This window comes from Equus caballus, chromosome 15, assembly GCF_041296265.1.
Source record: "Equus caballus isolate H_3958 breed thoroughbred chromosome 15, TB-T2T, whole genome shotgun sequence".
Classification (NCBI taxonomy): domain Eukaryota; kingdom Metazoa; phylum Chordata; class Mammalia; order Perissodactyla; family Equidae; genus Equus; species Equus caballus.
The window spans coordinates 82,923,475-82,943,204 of record NC_091698.1 but is presented as its reverse complement, the minus strand read 5'-3'; the positions used below and the strand labels follow the sequence as shown (position 1 = coordinate 82,943,204).

General features: G+C 46.4%; 1 protein-coding gene across 2 annotated transcripts in view; it reads right to left on the bottom strand.

Annotated features, from left to right (window-relative positions):
- ALK (ALK receptor tyrosine kinase) overlaps positions 1-19,730 on the bottom strand; it is a 655,114-nt gene that overhangs the window by 126,318 nt on the left and 509,066 nt on the right. For both annotated transcript variants that reach the window (XM_070235623.1, XM_070235624.1), the window contains exon 6: positions 4-135. In XM_070235623.1, the coding sequence (XP_070091724.1) occupies positions 4-135 (132 nt within the window). The remainder of the gene's footprint in view (positions 1-3; positions 136-19,730) is intronic.

Genomic DNA, 19,730 nt, shown 5'->3' with positions numbered 1-19,730 from the left:
CACTGCACAGCTGACCCTCGTCTTCTCCCTGGTTGCAGTCCCGGTGGAAGTCGCAGGCCTGCCCAAGCTGGAGGACTGTCCCGTTCCAGCAAGTGAAGGAACTCTGCAAGGCCATCTTGGAGCCTGGGGACGTTCCTGGAGAGCACACAGAAACACATGGCCCTGGTCAGTTTGGGTGGCCCTGTGGGAAGGCTGCAGGGAGAGCATCACTCTGTCCTGCCAGTCACATCCAAAGGCTGACTGAGCCACCTGCATCTCAGTCTGGCCACACCTAGGACACACACCAGGAAGCTGAGAGGAAGTCAAAGCCCCTAACACCCCCAGTCTCCTGGGAGTCTCACTTTCTAGTGATGTTGAGTAGCAGAGTGGCCCAAGGTTTGGTCCATGTTCCCGCAATACTCTGGCATCCTCAAAGCCATGGCTTCAATGTGCTAGATGGACAGCCTGCAGGTGGAGTCTCATCTGCATACAGACAGCTCTACCCTCAAAGTTGAATTTGGGGCATATGCGGTTCCGTGTGTCTCCCCCATGTTCTTGATCCCAGATTCTGCCACTGGAGTGATTCTAGAAACATGCAGTACTTTCTGTCGTGGAATGCGAAGAACACCATTGTGAAAGCCAGGGCCCTGGGCCCTGGACCAGCTCCTCCATGACTGGCTGTGTGATGCTGACCCTGTCCCTGCTCTGTCTGGCCCCCTGTCTCCCTGTCTACAAAAGGAGGGATTGTGGTGATATTTCTAAGGTCCATTCCAGTTCTGAAATTCTTAGGTAACTCATATTACCCAGTGAATGAAGGGAGAGGGGGCAGTTTATAACGAACATATCAGCAGTTATTCCTTTCTGTATCAAGAACAATGCATTCTGATAATTAATTAACCTGTGACCCCAGAGAGCCAGGATTCCGGGAGAAGGCTGGCCTGGCCTAGCCTGCCCTACTGTATGGGGGACTTTGTCTGGGGACCACCTAGCAAGGGCCTGGCTGGTGCTTCTGAATGTGCCTCCTGCCACCCAGCTCTTGGATCATATGGGATGAGGGAGCCTCTGGCTCCTGTGGAGATGAGCAGGCAGGGCCCACCTGGGTCGACCCCCCAAGTCTGGCTGCCTTGCACTCTGTTCTCTTTTCTTGTTCCATCCTGATGGTAGCTGGTACCTCAACAGTCTCCCCACCCCCATCCCACCCACCTCAATGCTGGGTGGTGGGGAGGATAAACCAGGACCCCCACTTGGACAAGTCTCACAGTCTCTCTGAGCCTCACATAAGGGGTGGGCTTCTCTAAACCTGGCAGTGAAATTAGACTCCCCTCTACTAAATTTTACTGTAATCAAACCTCCCAGCTGATTGTGAGGTGGGACGCTCCAGGTTAGGTGATTTAATATCTAAAATTCCATGAATTTTTTGGTTCATTGGACTGTTGCCAGGAGCACTGAAACTAACATCAAGTCCAGCCTGTTTACTTCTAGAATCCCTCTGTGTAGCTCAGCACATCTGGCCTTGTAAAGAAGCTAGGCAAGTCTTAACAGTGACCATTTCCTAAGTGGGAAACTGAGTCAGAGAGGTTAAGTGACTTGCCTAAGGTCACACAGCTAGTAAGTAGGATTCAGACCCAGCCTGTCAGACTGCAAAGCTGCCTTCTCCATCTCACGGAAAGAGGGCACTGGAGGTGGCCTTGGGCCCTCGTTCACAGGCTGGTCCAGATGAGGCTCAATTTGTCAGCTGTGGGCAGATGGCCACACAACATTGTCAGACGGGCCTCCAGCCTGGCTGCGCATTCTCTGTGACTCCCAGGCACGGGAAGCGCAGGCCCTGCTTCCTTCAGGGAATCACATGCAAACTCTTTAACCTGCTCTTCAAGGTGCTCTGTGATTTGGGCCCCAATTTCCTCTCCTGTCTCACTTGTCTGTTTCTCTCCCCACAACCCCTGTGCTCCAGTCTTGTCTGGCGTTGGTTCCATGTAACCTCGTTCCAGAACTCATGTACATGTTCTCATGGAATTCAGCAAGTGGTTTGAGCCTCTGTGTGTTCCCTAGCCCTGGCCAGTGCCTGCCCCTAAGAGGGTTCATGGAAAGCCTGTGCATTGGGTTACCTGTCTGTGGTAGGCTGAATAAAAGCGCCCCCGCCCCCCGCCCCCCGAATAGCCACACCCTAATCCTGCGAACATGTTACTTTTTGTGGTAAAATGGGCTTTACTGATGTGATTAAGGTGAGGGTCTTTAGATGAGAAGATTATCTTGGGTTATAAGAGGGAAGGAGGAAAGTCAAAGTAAGAAACAGGAGATGTGATGATGGAAGCAGGAGTCTGGAGTAATATGAGGAAAGAGTCACGAGCCAAGGAATGCGGGCGGCCTCTAGAAGCCAGAAAAGGCAAGGAGGCAGATTCCCCCTTTAGCCTCCAGAAGGAGCCAGCCCTGCCCACAACATGCCCTAGGCCAGTGAAACTGACTTGGGACTTGCAGCCTTCAGAACGCTCAGAGAATAACTGTGTGTTGTTTTAAGCTGCCAAATTTGTGGTAGTTTGTTACAGCAGCCACAGGAAACTAACACCCCGTCCCAACCTGACTCCAGCTAAAATCAAAGACTAAGGCAGCTGCGGCCCTGGTCGTCCGGACCCAGTGTAGCTTCAGATCATCTTCTCAGTTCTTGACCTGGTGTTGTGACTTGGTCTCTGTGGTTCCCTGGACTAGTCACCTCTGTCCCTTTCTTCCTCACACAGAAGGAAAAACGCACCCCCGTCCAGCCCTGTTCCTCAAGACAGCCCAAGACAATGTTTTCTCCAAACCCCTTATCAATGCCAAGTGCAGGGAAATGCAAATGAAAACTCACCCCACCGCCTCCCTGTTCCAAACACTCAGCACACAGGATCAAAGCGCAGAGAGACAACGCTCGTTCTCAAAAGTAAAGTGTCAAATTCATTTTATGGCTTTAATTTTGTGGATCAATTCTCTACCTGTCAGTCATGCCTTCTTGGAAGCTGGGAAATAAAATGCTTCTAAGGAACTGGTGCTGGCCCCTGGAAGGCACTGTTCTCCCGCTGCAGAGTGGGAGGAGGGGTGTCCTCCCTGGAGCACTGACTGCGGCGGGGGGGTGGGGGGGGGTGGGGGGGTGGGGGGGTGGGGGGGGGCTTTGCTGGGCATGGGGGGGACTTCGTCCTAGCAGTCAAGATCAAGATCAAGATCAAGGCAAGGACACCTGGCATCACATACGGCATACCTGCTACACTGTCAAGCACAGCATCAGGCCCTTTACCTGCCTGCTCACTAAACCTTGTAACAGGGTAGCTCTATTATTTCCACTTAACAGGGGGAAGTTTCCAATTAACTGAGGGGGAGGGGAGAGGCAGGCAAGTGGCCTCCAGCGGGGGGCGGCTATGAGGGCCAGACTGGTGTGTCCACCCCAGCTGCCTGGCCCCGCTTGCCCATTGACACCGGCTGTTCCCTCTGGCCCTCCTTCAGCGCAAAGGTGTTTTGGATAATAAGAAAAATTCTCCTTTACCTTTGCTTGGTGATTTCTGGTTTCCAAAGCATTTTTTCCTATGCCTTATACGTGATCATTAAATACATTTAGGACCTTATGGCCCTTGCTCTCAGCCCTACTGAAGAAAACGTAGTAAAATAAAAAACCTGTAAAGTCTTCCTCAACCTATGGAACAAATGGCAGCTGTGTTGTGTTTTATTTATACCTTACAATTAGGCCTTGTTCCTCACTGTGTTTTCATGAACATGTGCGTGTTTCACACACCAATGACTTGTCATTCCCCAAATATGTCTTACAGTTTCTTTTACTTTCCTTCACTCTAAAAATATATGCCTATTGTCTAAAGTTCGAAAGCAGGGTAAAAATAAACAAAAACAATGCCCAGAATCCCACTATCCAGAGGCCATCATTTTTAACATCGTGGAAGATTTCTCTTCAGTTTTTTTGGCCTACACTTTAAAAGCGTGTATAGTTGTGTCATATGTACATGTGCCTTAAAATAATTAAGGTGATATCACAAGCTTTTCCAAGGGTTTAAAAATTCCCCAGAAGACTACTTTTTAATGGCTACAATACAGCGTGATATGTACCATCATTTATTTAAACAATCTTCAATGATTGGATTGTTAGACTGTTTACAAAAACTCTTTAAACCATCTTTGAGCATAAACCTTTCCGGGCATTTCAGATTATTTTCATAGGATAGATTCCCAGAAGTGGAATTACTGAATCAAAGGGTATAAACATTTTAAAGGTCCTTGATACATATTGCCTAATTGCTTTCTAGAAATTAATCCAATTTACACTCCCACCAGCTGTGTTCATACATGTGTGCCCCTCTTACTACATCCTGGCCAACCCTGAATATTATCACGATTTTTATTTTTAACTAAAAGTATTTCCAGGCTGTTTTATTTTGTATTTCTTGGGCAGTTAGTGAAGCTGAGTACTTTTTCATATGTTACTAGCTTTATTTTACTTTGACTTTTAAAGATTTGCCCACTTCCTTTTGCCAATTTATCTATTAGGTCCTTCATGTTTTCCTATTAATTGTATGAAGTTATTAATAAAGATGTGAAACTACTACATTTTTGACAATTTTCCCTAGTATTTTACGTGTATTTTCGTTCTGTTTATAACGTATCTTGATATAAAGGAGTTTTCAATTTGTATGTAATCCAAACCTATCTGCATTTTCCTTGGTGATTTCTTCTTGTTCTTTTACACTTAGAGAGCTTGTTCCACGTGGGATTGGTAATGTGTGGGTCACCTGTGTAGTCTTTGGGTTGCCCTCTCATCTGGAAACATCTTCTGCCATCTCCTCATCTTTTAACAATGGGGGTCTAGACCTCACCACCTTATCGATGACATTTTTGTGGATTCCCCTGTTCTGCCCCTCCATGAGCCATGTCTTCACTTGGACTTCTATGGCACATTACTTCTTCTTGCCTTTAACGTAGTGGACATTCTGCCTTATGTTATAACTAGCTGCTTGTATGCCTATCTTTCTCACCAACTGTAAGTGACTTGAAGGGAGGTATCTTATCTTCATGAGTCTACAACAGTGCCTTGTATGGAGATCTTCCCACCCCAACATTTGAAAAGTAAACTGATCCTCTGTACTATCTGTGGAAGGTATTATTATGCATGTTTTATAGTTGAGAATACAAAGGCCCGGAGTGGTAACACGGCTTCCTGAGGGATTGGTGGAAATCCATAGTTTTGACATCTTGTTCTCTGTCCTTTGTACCGTGTCTGTCTGTGGGGTCCCCTCCAGGTTATGAGTGTCCTCAGGAGCCGTGATGGTGTGTATGGAAGGGCAGGAAGTCGGCATCCCTGCCCTTCCCCTACAAACCCATCAAGGAGGGGTCCAGTGGGGGGAGGGTAGTTTCATTTTCTCTCTCTGGATGCCAGGGAGGAGCTCATCCTTAAGAATTTTCTTCCGTGGCTAAAGCACAACCACAGCCCAGAGCAGCCATATCCTTCAGCTCTGCTTCTACCAGCTCTGCCCCACCTCCTGCCCCTGGCTGGAGACTACAGGCTCCTTGGCATCGCCTCCTCCATACCACAGGGAACTGTGTGCTTGTGAGAGATTCAATTATATGGACGCCTGGTACTCTGATGACTACTGCCAGCCCAAACTCAAAACTAATGACGCGCAACAAAAAACAACTGCTCTGTCTTCTCAAGTTTTTTTTTTTATGGAACCCATAAATTCCAAGGAGGGAAGTACCCTTGGTGAAAGGTTTTAATCAAGGGCTTGAGTTTCCTAAACAGCATCCTCTCTGTGGTTTTGAAATGGTTGTTTTGGCTTACACAGTGGGGTAACCTAAGGCCTGGGGTGGTCACAGCCTGCCTCCGGAGCATCAGGGAAGGGCTGGGGCTTGGACGTGAAGAGCCAGCCCTGCTCCCTGCTGGCACTTCCTGATGTTTTCCACCCCCAGGTGCCGGGATTCCTGGCAACCACTGAAACACCAAAGGCCCTAATCACAGAAAGGTTAGGGAGATATAAGATCAAGCCACTCAGGGGAGAGTTGGTGCTTGGCGATCTTTTGTTAGTAAGGGTCTTCTCTGTGGGAATTGATTTATTACCTTTGAAACAGCAGTTCCCAGAATAATGATGTAAGTCACCAGGGGTAGTAAATTGTCATCATTCCTTACTTTTGTATAGCATTTTAATAGCTTACAATGTGCTTTCCTAATCCTTCTTGTTTGAACCTCATAAAAAACTGGCAGACCAGTTATTATTATTCCCATTTGATTAATCAGAAGATCAAGGATTTGAGAGACATGTAAATCATGTGCAGAGAAATGCTTTTTAAATAGTGAGGCACTACAAAAGGCAACCAGCTGCTTGATAGGTGCTTTGCCTGCAGTCTCACAGCTAGTAAACTGCAGGGAAAGGTCCAGAACCTGGTCAGATGATCCTAGGTGGAGTTCTTCTCCCATGACTCAGATTAGATCACCTTCTAGAGCAGCACCCTGTCTGCCCATGGGAGTCACCTGGGAAGTTAGAAACACTGTTGGCGTTAGGCCGCACCGGACCAATGAAATCAGTATCTCTGAAGGAGACCCCCTTGGCATTGGTGGTTTTAAAAGCTCCCCAAGTGATTCTCATGGGCATAGGGTTGAGAGTCACTTCCTTGGAGAGCTAGAGGATCAGACCCTGAGCACCTGTGTGTCTTGAGTGCATCCTTTACCTCTGTGGGCCTCTATTGCCCCCTGGTAAAATGAGGGTGTGGCCTCAAATACAACTTTCAAGACCCCTTCCATCCGCAACATCCTGATTCCGGGGTTCTGGACAATAGTTAGTGGTTCTATGTTTATAAGGCTGGTTTGATATAGTTAGTGCCATCTTTACTAATGCTGATCATTTGATGACACCCCCCCACCCCTCGAAGGCTTCTGTTCTCCCACGCATCTTTACTAAGCCATTCATCCAGCAAGCTTCTCTTCGTTGCCTCACGTTGGCTTTTCCTGTCCCAGTCATCTGTCATTTCCATCCTGGAACATCTCTCCTAAAACAGCATGACACATTCTTTTGCCCATTTATCTCCTCTCTTGATGCAGTAGAAATTAGTTCAGATTTGCAACTGAGACGCGTGTGGCCCGGGTCAGGTTACGTGAATCGCTGTTCTACACCACGGGTGACTTATTAGGTTCACTTGCTGAGAATGATTCCTTTTCCCTAATTGTGCATTCAAAACGGAAACCGAATGTACTCTCCTCCTTCAATCATGTCTTGGAGATTTGATGCTACAAAATCTAAACAACTCTCCTAACTCAAATTTATTTTTTAAACGAATGTCAAATTTTAGGGCACTTAACTTTTAATTAAGATGATTTATGTGGCATTAAAAAAGGCATATTTGTGTCAGCTTCTGGGCTGTCTCCCACCTGCTTGCTCTTGCCTAACCAAGGATTCGTTAAAGGGGAAAATTGAGTGCTGCTTCAGTGAGAAGGAGGTCTTTCTCTCAAAGAGAAGGGGAGACTCCGTGTGGGAGGAGGCTGGCTTTTAGAGCAAGGACGTCAGGAGTAGGGCTGGAGCTGGAGCCCAGAGGCTGGGCCAGGTTCCTCCCTGCCATTGGAAACTTAATGTTTCCCAGGATGAGGAGAATCAGATGCTCAAGGGTAAACAAGCCCAGAGACATGAAAATGGATGGTGACATGATGAGGATGTAGTCAAATAGCATGCACAGGCTAACAGCCGCTGCCACTGTGCTGACGTTAATGGGGGTGTTGGAAGGCCTTCGAACTGTGTAAATTAAGCCTGGCAGAGACCAGTCCTGCTGAGGGCTTTGGGCCTCATAAATCGTAGTGTGGACAACCTCATTACAGAATTGACATCTTGAGTTCCTACTCAAAATGTAAATCGGCGAGGAGAGGGGCTAGCTGTGGAGGGCTGCCAGCAGGCTGGGTAAGAAAGCACTGCACTGGGAATTGGGAGAGCTGGTTGGAAGCCTAGCCTTGCCTCTAGGCTTCCGGGGCCATGAGCAAGTCAATTCTCCTCTGGGCCTCAGTTTCCTTGTCTGTAGACCCTCTGAAGCCAGCCATTTGCATTTACCATGGGCTTCAGCCATTGTGTCGATGTTTTGTCCACAGACCCTCTGCATTGAAGCCACACAAGAGCTTGGTAATCATGCTGCTTCCTGGGGCCCCCTGAAGACCTACAGAGTCAGAATATCTGGGGGTGGGACCCTGGAACTGCATGTTCCACAAGCTCCCTGGGTGACAACTGGGTGCACCAAAGTCTGAGAACCTCTAGTGTTAGAGAAATAAATGGATCTTCAGTTCCTTCCCCTCTTGGAAGAATCCCAAGCTTTCCAGCACCACCCACCCCCTCACCGTGATGATTCCCTCCTTGGTCCAGGGTTCTCAGAGCTCCTTTCACACCTAGACTACATTTCTGTTCTTACTCCAGCAGACCCGAGGGAGCGCTTTCTTCGTATTGAGGAGACCCCTAGGGTGTAGAGAAAATAATGCTAGGTTCAGTCTCCCCTTCTACTAGCTAGCGGTGTGAACTCTAACATGGTTCACAGGGTTTTTCTCTTCTGTAAATTAGGGATGCTATCTAATTTACAGGATTTTATGCAGATCAAGTGAAATTGTGTACAGGAAACAATATATGGGGTGCTAATGAGCTAATTTCACAGAGTTTTCAAGGAGTTTGGGAGAATTGGCCATGGAGGGTGGGTGGGAAGGTGTCAATGAGAAGGCTGGACAGGCCAGATCTCGGGGACAGACAGAACCTTTGGGAATCCCTCACATCCCATAGTAGAAGTGAAGATCTATAGGGCCAGACCATTTCAGCAAAACAATGATAGAAACAGATGCAATAGTAATTTGCAACACAAATGATAGCTATGAAAAATAATAATTGCAATGATGAAGTTTCAAGGTTGTCTCTGGAGTCACCCCACCACCAGCATTAGCTTTCTGAGACCAGCTCCTTTCAGGTCCTAATCCTACCTTGAATCTTTGCTGGTTTCCAAGGCATTCAATTCAAATTGAGGCTTTGCACGCCTGGCACAGCCCACTTGCCCAGCTTTGCCGCGTTCCTCTGTATCTTTAGCTAAACACCATGACTTGCAGTTTTTAGAACATGCAGTCATCACCCCAGCCTTTGTGTAACCCGATTCTGTTGTCTATAATCACCTTCGCCATCTGAACAATTCCTCCTAACTCAGACGTCACTTTCCCAATTGCTTGTTCTTCTCCCTTTAAGAAAGATGTGTGGCTCCCTCTGGGGTGCTCTGGTTATCACTGTACACCTTTAACTGTGCACTCACCTCACCCTGTTGCACGATTATGTCTGCATTGCTAGCTTCTCTCACTAAAGTCTAAATTGTTTGAGGCAGGGGGTCTGTCTACTCATTTTATCTCCTGGAGAGTGCCTGGCATGTAGTGAGTGCTAACGAATGTATGTTGAAGGAGTGCAAAATAGATCACCAAATTTAAGTAGAAGAATGGGGTGAAGTGGAATTTCCTTTCATTCTGGAAATTGTTAATTCCTTTAGGTTAAATGGTAGAAATCCCACCCCTCCCCCCAATTAATCTTTGGATTATTGATTAAATTATGTTCAGAGCTTCGGCTAAGAGCCTGGGACTAGGGTTAAAGTAGTGAACACAGAGTAACCCGGGTGACCTAGTTTGATAGGTGGGCCACATGAGTCCTCTCCGGGGAGGTGACATTTGAGCTGATGCTGAAGGACAAGAGAGTGTCAGCCATACCAAAAGGCTTTGGAGGAGCAAGAGCTGCAACAGCAAGGGTGGGGAAGGATGCTCATGATCTAGAAACAGAGCAAAGGCCAGTGCGGTTCAAGAGGATCACAGAGGGTCGTGAAGTGTGGCTGGGGAGGGAGGCATAGGTCCAGTCACGCAGGATGTTGCCGGTTGTGGTAAGGGGTGTGGTTTTTGCTTAAAGAGTTTAGACAAGAGATTGAAAACAATTTGATTAGTTTTTTGAAAGATCATTCTGAGCAATTGAGGGAGAATGGATTGGAGAGGGCACTAGAAGTGGGAAAATCAGTTTGAAGGCCGTTGGTTGTTATAACCAACCAGGCAAGTGATGAAGGCAGCTTGCAGAGGCTGGTGATGGTGGAGCTGGAGAGAAGTGAATGATATGAGTTTCATGTTGGAGGTGACCCTGACAGGACAGGCTGATGCCCTGGAGGTAAGTGTGAGAGAGACGGGACATCAAAGATGGTGCTAGGACGAAAGCTCAGCTGCCAGCAGACATGACAGAGCCACTGAGGATTTGTTTCAAAATCCCAAATCCTCAGACAAAGTCAGTCTCCACGTAAGTTTACGAAGAATCACAAAGATTCCTGTAGGCCATTAGTAGGAAAGCAGAATGTGTTTCATTTTCATGGTTGAGCTCTCTGAAGAAATTAAAAATTTTCTTATCCCTTTGTATCTTCAACATCCCCTTTATTTTGTTGTGTGGTCCTTTTCCCAAGCTCTCCCAATATGGCATTTATCTTCATTGTTTTGATGAAAAGACACAGCAATAATTTTATTTTTAATATTGTAAATGACCTCTGTGCACTTTTTACCATTAATCTCCCTGAAAAGCGGTGACATTTAACCATTCTGCACCACAGCTCCCCATATAATATATCATTTTCTCCTCTTGTTTGTTCAGTAAACAATGAATAACTCAAATCACACCTTGGAGAATTAATATTAATCACAAACAAATTACAACTACAACTGAGACCACTGGAGGGACGATGCAGATTATGCAGTGGAGAAGGCTTCTTGGAACAGAGAGCAAAGGTGAGTAGGGATCATTCAGATTGGAGGAGTAGAGACAGGAGCACTGATCATGTGAGCGGCCTCTTCAGGTACCTCCACTGAAGGGGGCCAGGTGGATTCAGTCCTTTGAAGATAGATGGGAGGTCATCCTGGCTCTATTCGATCCATGGTAGCCATGGAGGAAGGGATGGCTGCTTGCTGAAGAGACAAGATAGCCATTGGGTGCTGGTGCAGATATCAATCATGGTAAAAATAAGTACCATCCTTACCATTTATTGAATGTTTCTAATCTTCCAGGTACCATATTAAAGACTCCATACACATTATTTTATTTAGACCTTATAGCAACTATGTGCAGTAGTTATTATCTCCATTTTACTGAGAAGGAAACTGGGATCCAAGGATTTGCAAAACCATTCCCAAGTCATGGAGGCAGGATTTTATGTCTGTGTGACTCTGAAGCCCATGCTCTTTATCAACACACTAGACCTACCAGGTGGAAAAGGCCATGTGAGAAGCTCCAGGAATAAATGAGAGGGAGGATGGTGGACTGCAAGTCAGTGGAGCACGAGGCTGGAGACAGAGACCCAAGCAGGCAAGCCGGAAGTCTCAGGGAACTCTGGAGGGATGGAGGATGGAGAGTGAGGCTGGCCGGGATTCTGGATTGGATAGTCCCTCAAAGGGCTGGTGAAATGTTTTTAGGGGAATGATGTACCAGGTAGGTGATCCAAGCCCGGGGGAGCAAGATGGGTCCTGAATATCAGAATTCATGCTGTGTTCCCTGGGCTAGGCAAAAATCCCATCTCTCTCAGAGACTATTGGGCTCCAGTGAGATAGTTATGGAAAAGTACTTTGTAAATCACTGAACGCTAGCAAATGACAAAGATTTTATTTTTAGTATTAACCACCTGACATTCATACAGGATCTCACAAAGCCATAAGAGGCTCATCCCTCCCTTCGTTGTCTTTACTGAAATGTTAGCTTCTCAGTGAGGCTTTCCCTGGTGACCTTATTAAAATCTCTCCCTGCCCTACTCTAGACACTTCCTGTCTCTCTTCCCCTCTGTGCTGTTTCTCCTGATACTTACTCTTGGGCACTATACCCTTTCCTTAGTAGTTTTGGTACTAGTCTTTCTCCCTTGCTAGCATTGAGGGGATGGAGAGGTTAGGGTGCTTCACTGCTGAATTCCAAGTTCCTAGAACAGTGCCCGGCATATAGCGGGCTCTCAATAAAAGTTTTTGGAAGAATAACTGAATATATGTTCTTTAATAAAAAATTGAGGGCAATGGATTCAGAAGCAGGATTTATGTTTTATTCACAATTTAGAATTCGTATTTCAGAGAAAAGGCATTTCACTGAAGAGGACTTCCATGTGGCCCTAACCCCCATGGCTACATGTACACAAAGCTGGGATTTGTCCATAGAGAAAGCACATCATGTTAGAGTCTCATTGCAGTGACTGTGGCCTTCTCTGTTTCTAAGGACCTTGCTCAGTGTTGCCAACTCCATTCGGGACGATGGCTGCATACTCATACCCACAATGAAGGACTAACTAGGGGGTTAATGAAGCTGCAGCAGGCGCAGGCTTCTGGGAGCCCACCATACACAGAGGAGAGAAGAGATGGCTGATTCACAGTAAATAGTGAGAGGATGGGAGACTGTCAGAAAGTACTTCCCCAAACCAGGAGGGAAGTTGGGACCAAGCTCCAAGCTGGCAATGCTCAGTGGATGAGCCCATTCCAGCCAGGGTCAAGAGGAAGCAGGGTTGCCTTGGAGGAGATGTGATGAGCTTCTGTGTTATTTGACTTGATAGGCAGAGTCCGGGTAAAGAAATCTGGGAAGGTGGCAGAGTCTCCTATGAAAAGATCAAAGTTGCTTGCTTTGGCTAGGAGTGAAGAATCTCTTGGTGGCTTTTAGTTTTTAGTTCTTTTCTAAGACTCTCATATTAGAGTCTGACTCGCTCAGCACCACAAAATTGGGAGAAATCTAGTGAAGAAAGAAATCTAGTGAAGAAGGAAAGGCAGGTAGGAAGGATAAATAATAATAAGAAGAAGAAATACTATTAAATGAGTACCTATTAGGTATCAGCCATTTTTTGTCTATTATGTTTTACTTGATTCTTTGACTGGACATAAATGAAACATACAAGAAGATGAGTGACTTAGAATGGCTACTATCAACAAAATGGAAAATAAGTCTTGGTAGGATGTGGAGGAGAAATTGGAACACTTGTACACTGTTGGCGGGAAAACAGTATCCTGCAACATGGATGAACCCTGAGCTAAGTGAAATAAATCAGTGACAAAAAGCACTCTATGATCCCACTTATATGAAGTATCTAGAGTAGTCAAATTCGTAGAGACAGAAAGTGGAATGCTGGTTGCCAGGGGCTGGGGAGTTGTTTAACGGGTACGGAGTTTCAATTTTGCAAGATGAAAAAGTTCTGGAAATTGGATGCACAATGTGAATATATTTAACACTACTGAGCTGTACACTTAAAAATAGTTAAGATGATGAATTTCATGTTATATGTATTTTACCACAATTAAAAAAAAAGACGACTAATTATGCTAGCCTTGAAAATAAAGCCTAATTAAGATGGCAGGGCAAGACATCAGTGTGACTTAATGAGAAAAGCCTGTTACTGTGGCCCTGCAAGGAGTTCAGGCTCTTCTTTTAAATCCCTCTTCTGTTTGGTTTCCAGTAGAATATGCTGGTATGTGAGTCAGTGGACACAAGCGAGTGAGGAGGCCTTAGATCTGCCCTAACACCGCCACGTACTACTGAGTGCTGGTGGATCAGGTATATGCCCTCTCTTGGCCTCGGTCTGATTATCTGGAAATAGTGGGATTGGACCAGGTGAGCTCTAAAGGGCTTTTATTCCTCCTCCCCGGGGGGTCGAGGTCTCAGCCAACAACAGGAAACACTGAAGAATTCCATATGTAGGAAGAAGGCCCCAGGGTGAGGGGTAGGAGAGCTGGTAATGGTGATAAATGTGGATGACAATTTGGAAAGCCTATGGGGAGACTCCCAGCTCAGCTAGAAACCTCTCAGTCCCTACTCTTGCTATTAAATGTGGGGCATGTCACACAGAAGGCTGCTTCAGACCCAGCAGGTCCCCAGGCATACAGGCTCCATTTCCACTTTTATGAGTATTTCCCGAACACTCGGGGAGTTCTGCCGCGTACTAAATGCTCGAGAGTGAAGTGCTACTGAACAGAGTTTACAACTTTGCTTAGAGAAAATAGGGGAGAAAACAGACAAGACTTGATGGGACAGGGCTGGGAGGACACCTACAGGACTGTTTATGCCCACCAGGCTTGGGCAGACCCACCAAGTTGCAGGGGCATCCTCTCAGTTCAGGAACAGTCCAGAAAGGAAAGAGGTTTTGTCATAGAACTCTACAAGGATGACCTGTTTTATATGGATCCAATGGAAAGGTTTTTAACTGTGTGGCTGTCCTGAGTCTCCACTTTGTAATTTGCTGAGCATGTGCAGAGGCTAAGGAAAGAGTTTGGTTTTGAAGGCAGGTGGACTAAATTTGAATTCTCACTTCACCACTTGGTCTTATACAAAGTACTCTATTGCCTTGAACTTCAGCATCTACCTCGCAGGGTTGTATTAAGGTTTAGAAAAACTACAGGTAAGCCTCAGTGTCCCGTACATAGTAGGTGTTCCATAAATGGTAAATGGTGAAGACAACATAGTCTACATCCTTGAGGCCATCCTGTGTGTTGGGGCAGATATGTGAGCTAAAATAGGTGTGTGTTGTGACAGTTTTAAAACTTACCTCCCAATTCTTTTAATAATCCTCTTGAGAGGATTATTGAGAGTTGGGCATCTCTGTCACCTCCTCTTGAATCTAGGCGGGCATGTGACTGCTTGGACTAACAGCATATGGTGGTAGCCACCATGTGACTTTTGAGGCTAGATCATAAAAAGCTATGCAGTTTGCACCTTGATCATGGATACATTTGGCCTTGGAGCCTAGAGCTTCCATGTAAGAAGTCTGACTATCCCAAGGCTGCTGTGCTGGAGAGGTCAAGGGTAGGCACTCTGGTGACATTGCCAGCTGAGCATAGCCTCCCTGCCATTTTGCCAACGCAGCAGACATGTAAGCAATGCCATCCTGGACCCTGCACACCCTTTGATCTGTCAGCTAAATGCCACTGTATGACCTCCATCAATGTCACGTGGTACAAAAAGATTACCTAGCTGAGCTCAGCCCAAATTCTTGTCTGACAAAATATAATAGTTGTTGTTTTAAGCAGCTACACCCTGAAGTATTTGTTACTGAGAAATAGATAACGGGAATGTATGAAGGATAGGCACACAAAAGAGGAGTGTCTGACTATAGGGCAAAGGAAGGCTCTAGAAAAGAGGTAACACTTGAGTTGTGCTCAAAGAATGGGCAATAGTTGATCCAACAGCGAGAAAGGACAAGGTAGCCCCAGGAAAAGGATGGCATGCTCAGGGAATAGCAAATTGCCTGAGTGAGCCCCAGTACGAGCAGGGGCAGGAGGCAAGCTGGAAAAACAAGCAGGAAGCAGTTCACAAAAGCCGCAAATGACTCAGCGAAGAGTTCAGACTTTAGGCTTTATATGTATTATCTTATTTAGACTGTACAGCAACTACATGAGGTAGTTGTTATCTCCATTTTACTGAGAAGGAAACTGGGATCCAAGGATCTGTAAAGCCATTCCTGAGGTCACAGAGTATCAGCAGAGCCAGGATTTGAATAGGTCTGCCCGACTCTGAAGCCCATGCTCTTAATCAATATGCTAGACCCACTAGGGTATAAAAGGCCATTTTAGAAGCCTCAAGAATAAATAAGAGGGAGGACTGTGGACTGCAAGCCCATAGGTGACAAAGAATATCTAAAATACTTTCAGAAAGCATGGGACAAGAGCAGGGGACAGAACTAGGATCATGTCCTAGAAGGGTGTGGAGAAAGGCATGGGGTGGGGAGGGGAGGGGGTCAGAGATGCTGGTGGCCAGAGGGCCATCGCAGGAGTCCAGGGAGGCCAGGGTCAGGACAGGGCTATGGGGTGGAGAGGAGGGGGTTGGGGAGAGCTATCTCAAAGGTAGAATTGTCAGGATAAGACTATGGGATGGTGGGGGAAGAAGTACAAGGCGGCACTGAGGTTTAAACGTCTGGGCAATGGTGGACCTTTATCTGCAAAGGCAGATGAGAGGAGCTGCCCCGTTCCTTCGTCTTGCAGGTCCTCCAGGGCCTCGTAGGGTAGCTGCTGTGGTATCAGGGAGGCCCAGGAGGCAGGGCCACATTGGGGAGTACCAGGAGGACTGCGACTGTGGCTCCGAGTAGTGTGACCAAGATTGTCCTGAGGTGAGGGAGCATTCTGGGGGAGCAGGGCTCCAGGAGGAGCTGGCATGAGGGTACCGTGTGGGGATGGACCCGTTGGCTGCAGAAGGGCAAGGTGTGGAGACACAGCCTTGGTGACCCAGCTGGCCATGGGCCGTGTTAACTCAGCTCCCCATCACAAGCTCCTCCCTGCTGCCCTCTACCAGCTCCTTGTCATGATGGATGGTCCTTGAGGCTCCACAGGCCCTCCCTAACCTGCAGTCACCATAAGAGTTTATGTGTCGTGGATTCTTAGTGAAGCCAAGACTTGCCTAAAGCTGGAGGGCTGCCTTCTCTCTCCCTCTGCTCCAAGGGTCCATCTCTTCCTCCACATCAGCTGCACTCATGCCAACAGTTGTAGAGCTAGCATGGAAGTGTCATGGTGTCTGGTGAGAGGCAGGCAGCTGCATCACTGCTTTGGTCCTGCTCCCCCTGTGGTGAGTGACATGGTGGAGATGACACAGGGGGCTTCTCCCAGGGAGTCACAGCCTTCCCAGCCACAGCCACTCCCTCCCGCCACTGCTCAGAGCACGGTGAGGAGGGGTCAAAGTCTCTGGAGTTAGTAGACCAAGTTCAAGCCCAGCTCAGCCACTTACTAGTTGTGTGACCTTGGATATGTCCAACCTCTCTGAGTCTCAGTCTCTTCTTCCATCTTTTTCTTTTGCAGGGTGATTGTTAGGATTAGGCAGCATTTAGGAAAGCAGTCAGAGAGAGTCTGGCCTGTAACATTCCGCTCTCCAGTCCTCCCACCTGGGATTCCATCCCACCAAGGAGAATGGGCAGGAAGCTCCATTCTGAGCTCAGATTGGCAGCCACTAGCCTGCCTTGTCGGCTGAGCTGAGCAGACGAGAGCCTCTCTCCTCTGCTTGGCACACACCTGCCTCTTAGTGGACAGTTGCAGGCCCTGGCTTCAGGGGGTGCCCTCGTGGCTCTCTGTTGAAGTGCTTGGCACAGCAAAGGGGAGAGGGCAGGTGCCAGGTGTGAGGGAGGATGCTGGCTCAGACCACAGGGGTTTGGGCCACTTTGAAGCCTAATGTTGGAATGTGAAGCAGCAGCAGAGCCATTTCTGGACCTCCCTGGAGCATTGTCAATGTGCTGGCAGAGCAGCCTCCTTGCCTATTGCAGATTCTGGGCAAAAGACCAGCACCACCAATGGTGATACCAGGACTCATCCAAGTCATCAACAGGACCAGATCTACCAGCCTGGAATGTCTTAGATCAAAAGCAGGCTCAGCAAAGAAAAGACCCTCAGGAAGATGCTTGGGCACTGAACATCTCTGGGCTAAGCAGCCTACTGTCTGCAACAGTCATGTCAAACTCCTGAGGCCTCTCACCAGTGGAGGGTAAGGAGGAGGGAGGGAATGACAAGGAGTAGGCATGGTGGGTTAGTGAACCAGTTCATCACATTTGAATTTTACCAATACTCTGGTGCTGGAGACCCATGTGTGCATCACTGTGAGTTTAAGTTTCAGAAAGGAAACGAAGGTGAAGACCACTAGTCAGAACTTCTCACAAAGTCTACTTTACTGATGGCAAAGCTACTCTCTTTGATGAGAATAAACAAGCTTAAGTCTTTGAAAATAATAGATGAAAAATGTAACTATTTCTGTATTGTTCAGAAAAAGATTTGAGGTTGCCTGCAATTACATATGATAAAAATATGTGAATAAATAAATCAAGGTGATGTAAGGGTAATATTTTAGTACAAATGTGCCATAAGATTTCTACATAAGATTTCAGCCATAAAATTTGGCTCAAGTACATTTCTGTGCTTCCTAGCAGCCTAAGCAAAAAGAGAATCAGGATCAATTGTAAGGTTCAAAGTGTTCATAGGAAAATGAATGCTCTTCCTGATATTGAGCTCCAACAGAAATTGTTTTGTGGGTCCTCATAAGTGGGACCTGCATCTGTGTAGTCAATACAGTAGTATGTTCATTTAGCCATTTTTAATAGTGCTGTCTCTGAAGCACATAAGTCACCTAAGGGTTAGGTTTTTAAAAATTGGGCTGCGTCAAATTAACAAAGGTTTTAAAATAACAAGCAGCACTAGCAAGAATGTAGTGAGTTAGGGACTTTTACATGCTGCTGGTGAGAATGTGAACTGGTGGAATTTTCTAGAAAAGTTTGGCAATATGTTTCAAGATCCTTAAAAATTTTATTCAGACCCTTAGACCTTGAAGTCCCACTTCTAGGAAACGCCTTTGAGGAAATAGATCATATACAGATATTTAGACACAAAGATATTCACAGCAGATTATAATACCACAGAAGTAAAAACAAGAAAACGAGATGCCCAACAACAGGAGACTGCTAATAATAGCCGGCACACCTGCATCACACAAAGAAAGACTTTTGAAGAACTTTTACTAGCATGAGACAATTTTCATGACAAATGAACTTAAAACAAAAACAAAAACCAAAGCCACCTGTATCTAAGACTATTGGAACAGCATGACCAAACCCATATACACACAGAAAGAAAGACTAGAAGGAATATATCAAATTGGTAACCAAAGTTACCTCTGAGCTGGAGGATTATGAATACTTTGAGTTTCCTTTTTCATATCTTTCTGAATTTATGTGATCTATAATGGGCATATACAACTTTTATAATTAGAATAAAGGATGTAAGGTTACTCTAAAAGAAGCACGAGCAAGTCAATCCTCCCTCTCTTCCTAGACCAATGCTTACACTCTAAGGAGACAAATCCACCCGGCGTTTCTATACATGAAACTCTTCAAAGCACTTTCACATCCATCATCTCATTGGTTTCTCACAAATCACTGCAGGAGGCAGGCAGGGCGGGGATTCCATCCATCTTTAGAGGGGAAAAAAAGATCCATGGGAAGGTACCACTTGAATGGAGTCTCTGCTTTATTTTCAGGAATTTACACCTCATCCACACCCCTGACCCACGCCAGAGAACCTCCTGCTGTCGCGGTGAGGACCACTGTAGGGATGGGGAGATGGATCTTACCCATGCCTGGACCGCCAAGCTGGTGGCAGTTCTCAGGGCTACCAAAGCCTGGAGAAACCCACAGTGCTCTGGAAAGGCTTCTAAATCACGGTTTAGACCCGCACTTCCGACAGAGGCACAAATTGCTACTTTGCACTGCAGTGAATCTCAACATCTGATTTCCATTGACAGCTAAATTAACAAATCAACTAAACTCCGATATATTTTATGTCCTGTCTTATGCCAGATTTAATGTGTTCCAGGCACAACACAGTGCAGAGGAGTTTGGATTTACTGGCTCAGGGGTAAACTGTAAACTATTCACTGTGTCCATTGCACTCACTGAACTAGGAAGCAATTCCTGCATCCATCTGTCAGAGTCTCTGAACTCGGAGAAGATGAATGAACCAGAGGCAGCTGACTGGGCCAGGCAGTCCCCAGGAGCTGGTCATTCACTCTGCAACACGTTTCTGGGTCTCTGGTACAACCAGTGGGATAATTTCACTCATAATTTCTTGTCCTGATGGTCAGACTTGCTCTACATCTGCTTCCCTGACCTCACTTGTCTCCCTTGAAGAGCAGCGACTCAGAATAATAAAGACCTTCATTTACACAGCACTATCCATTTTTCTAAGCTCAACAACATAAATTTTTTCATTTGATCCGGAGAACAACCCTATG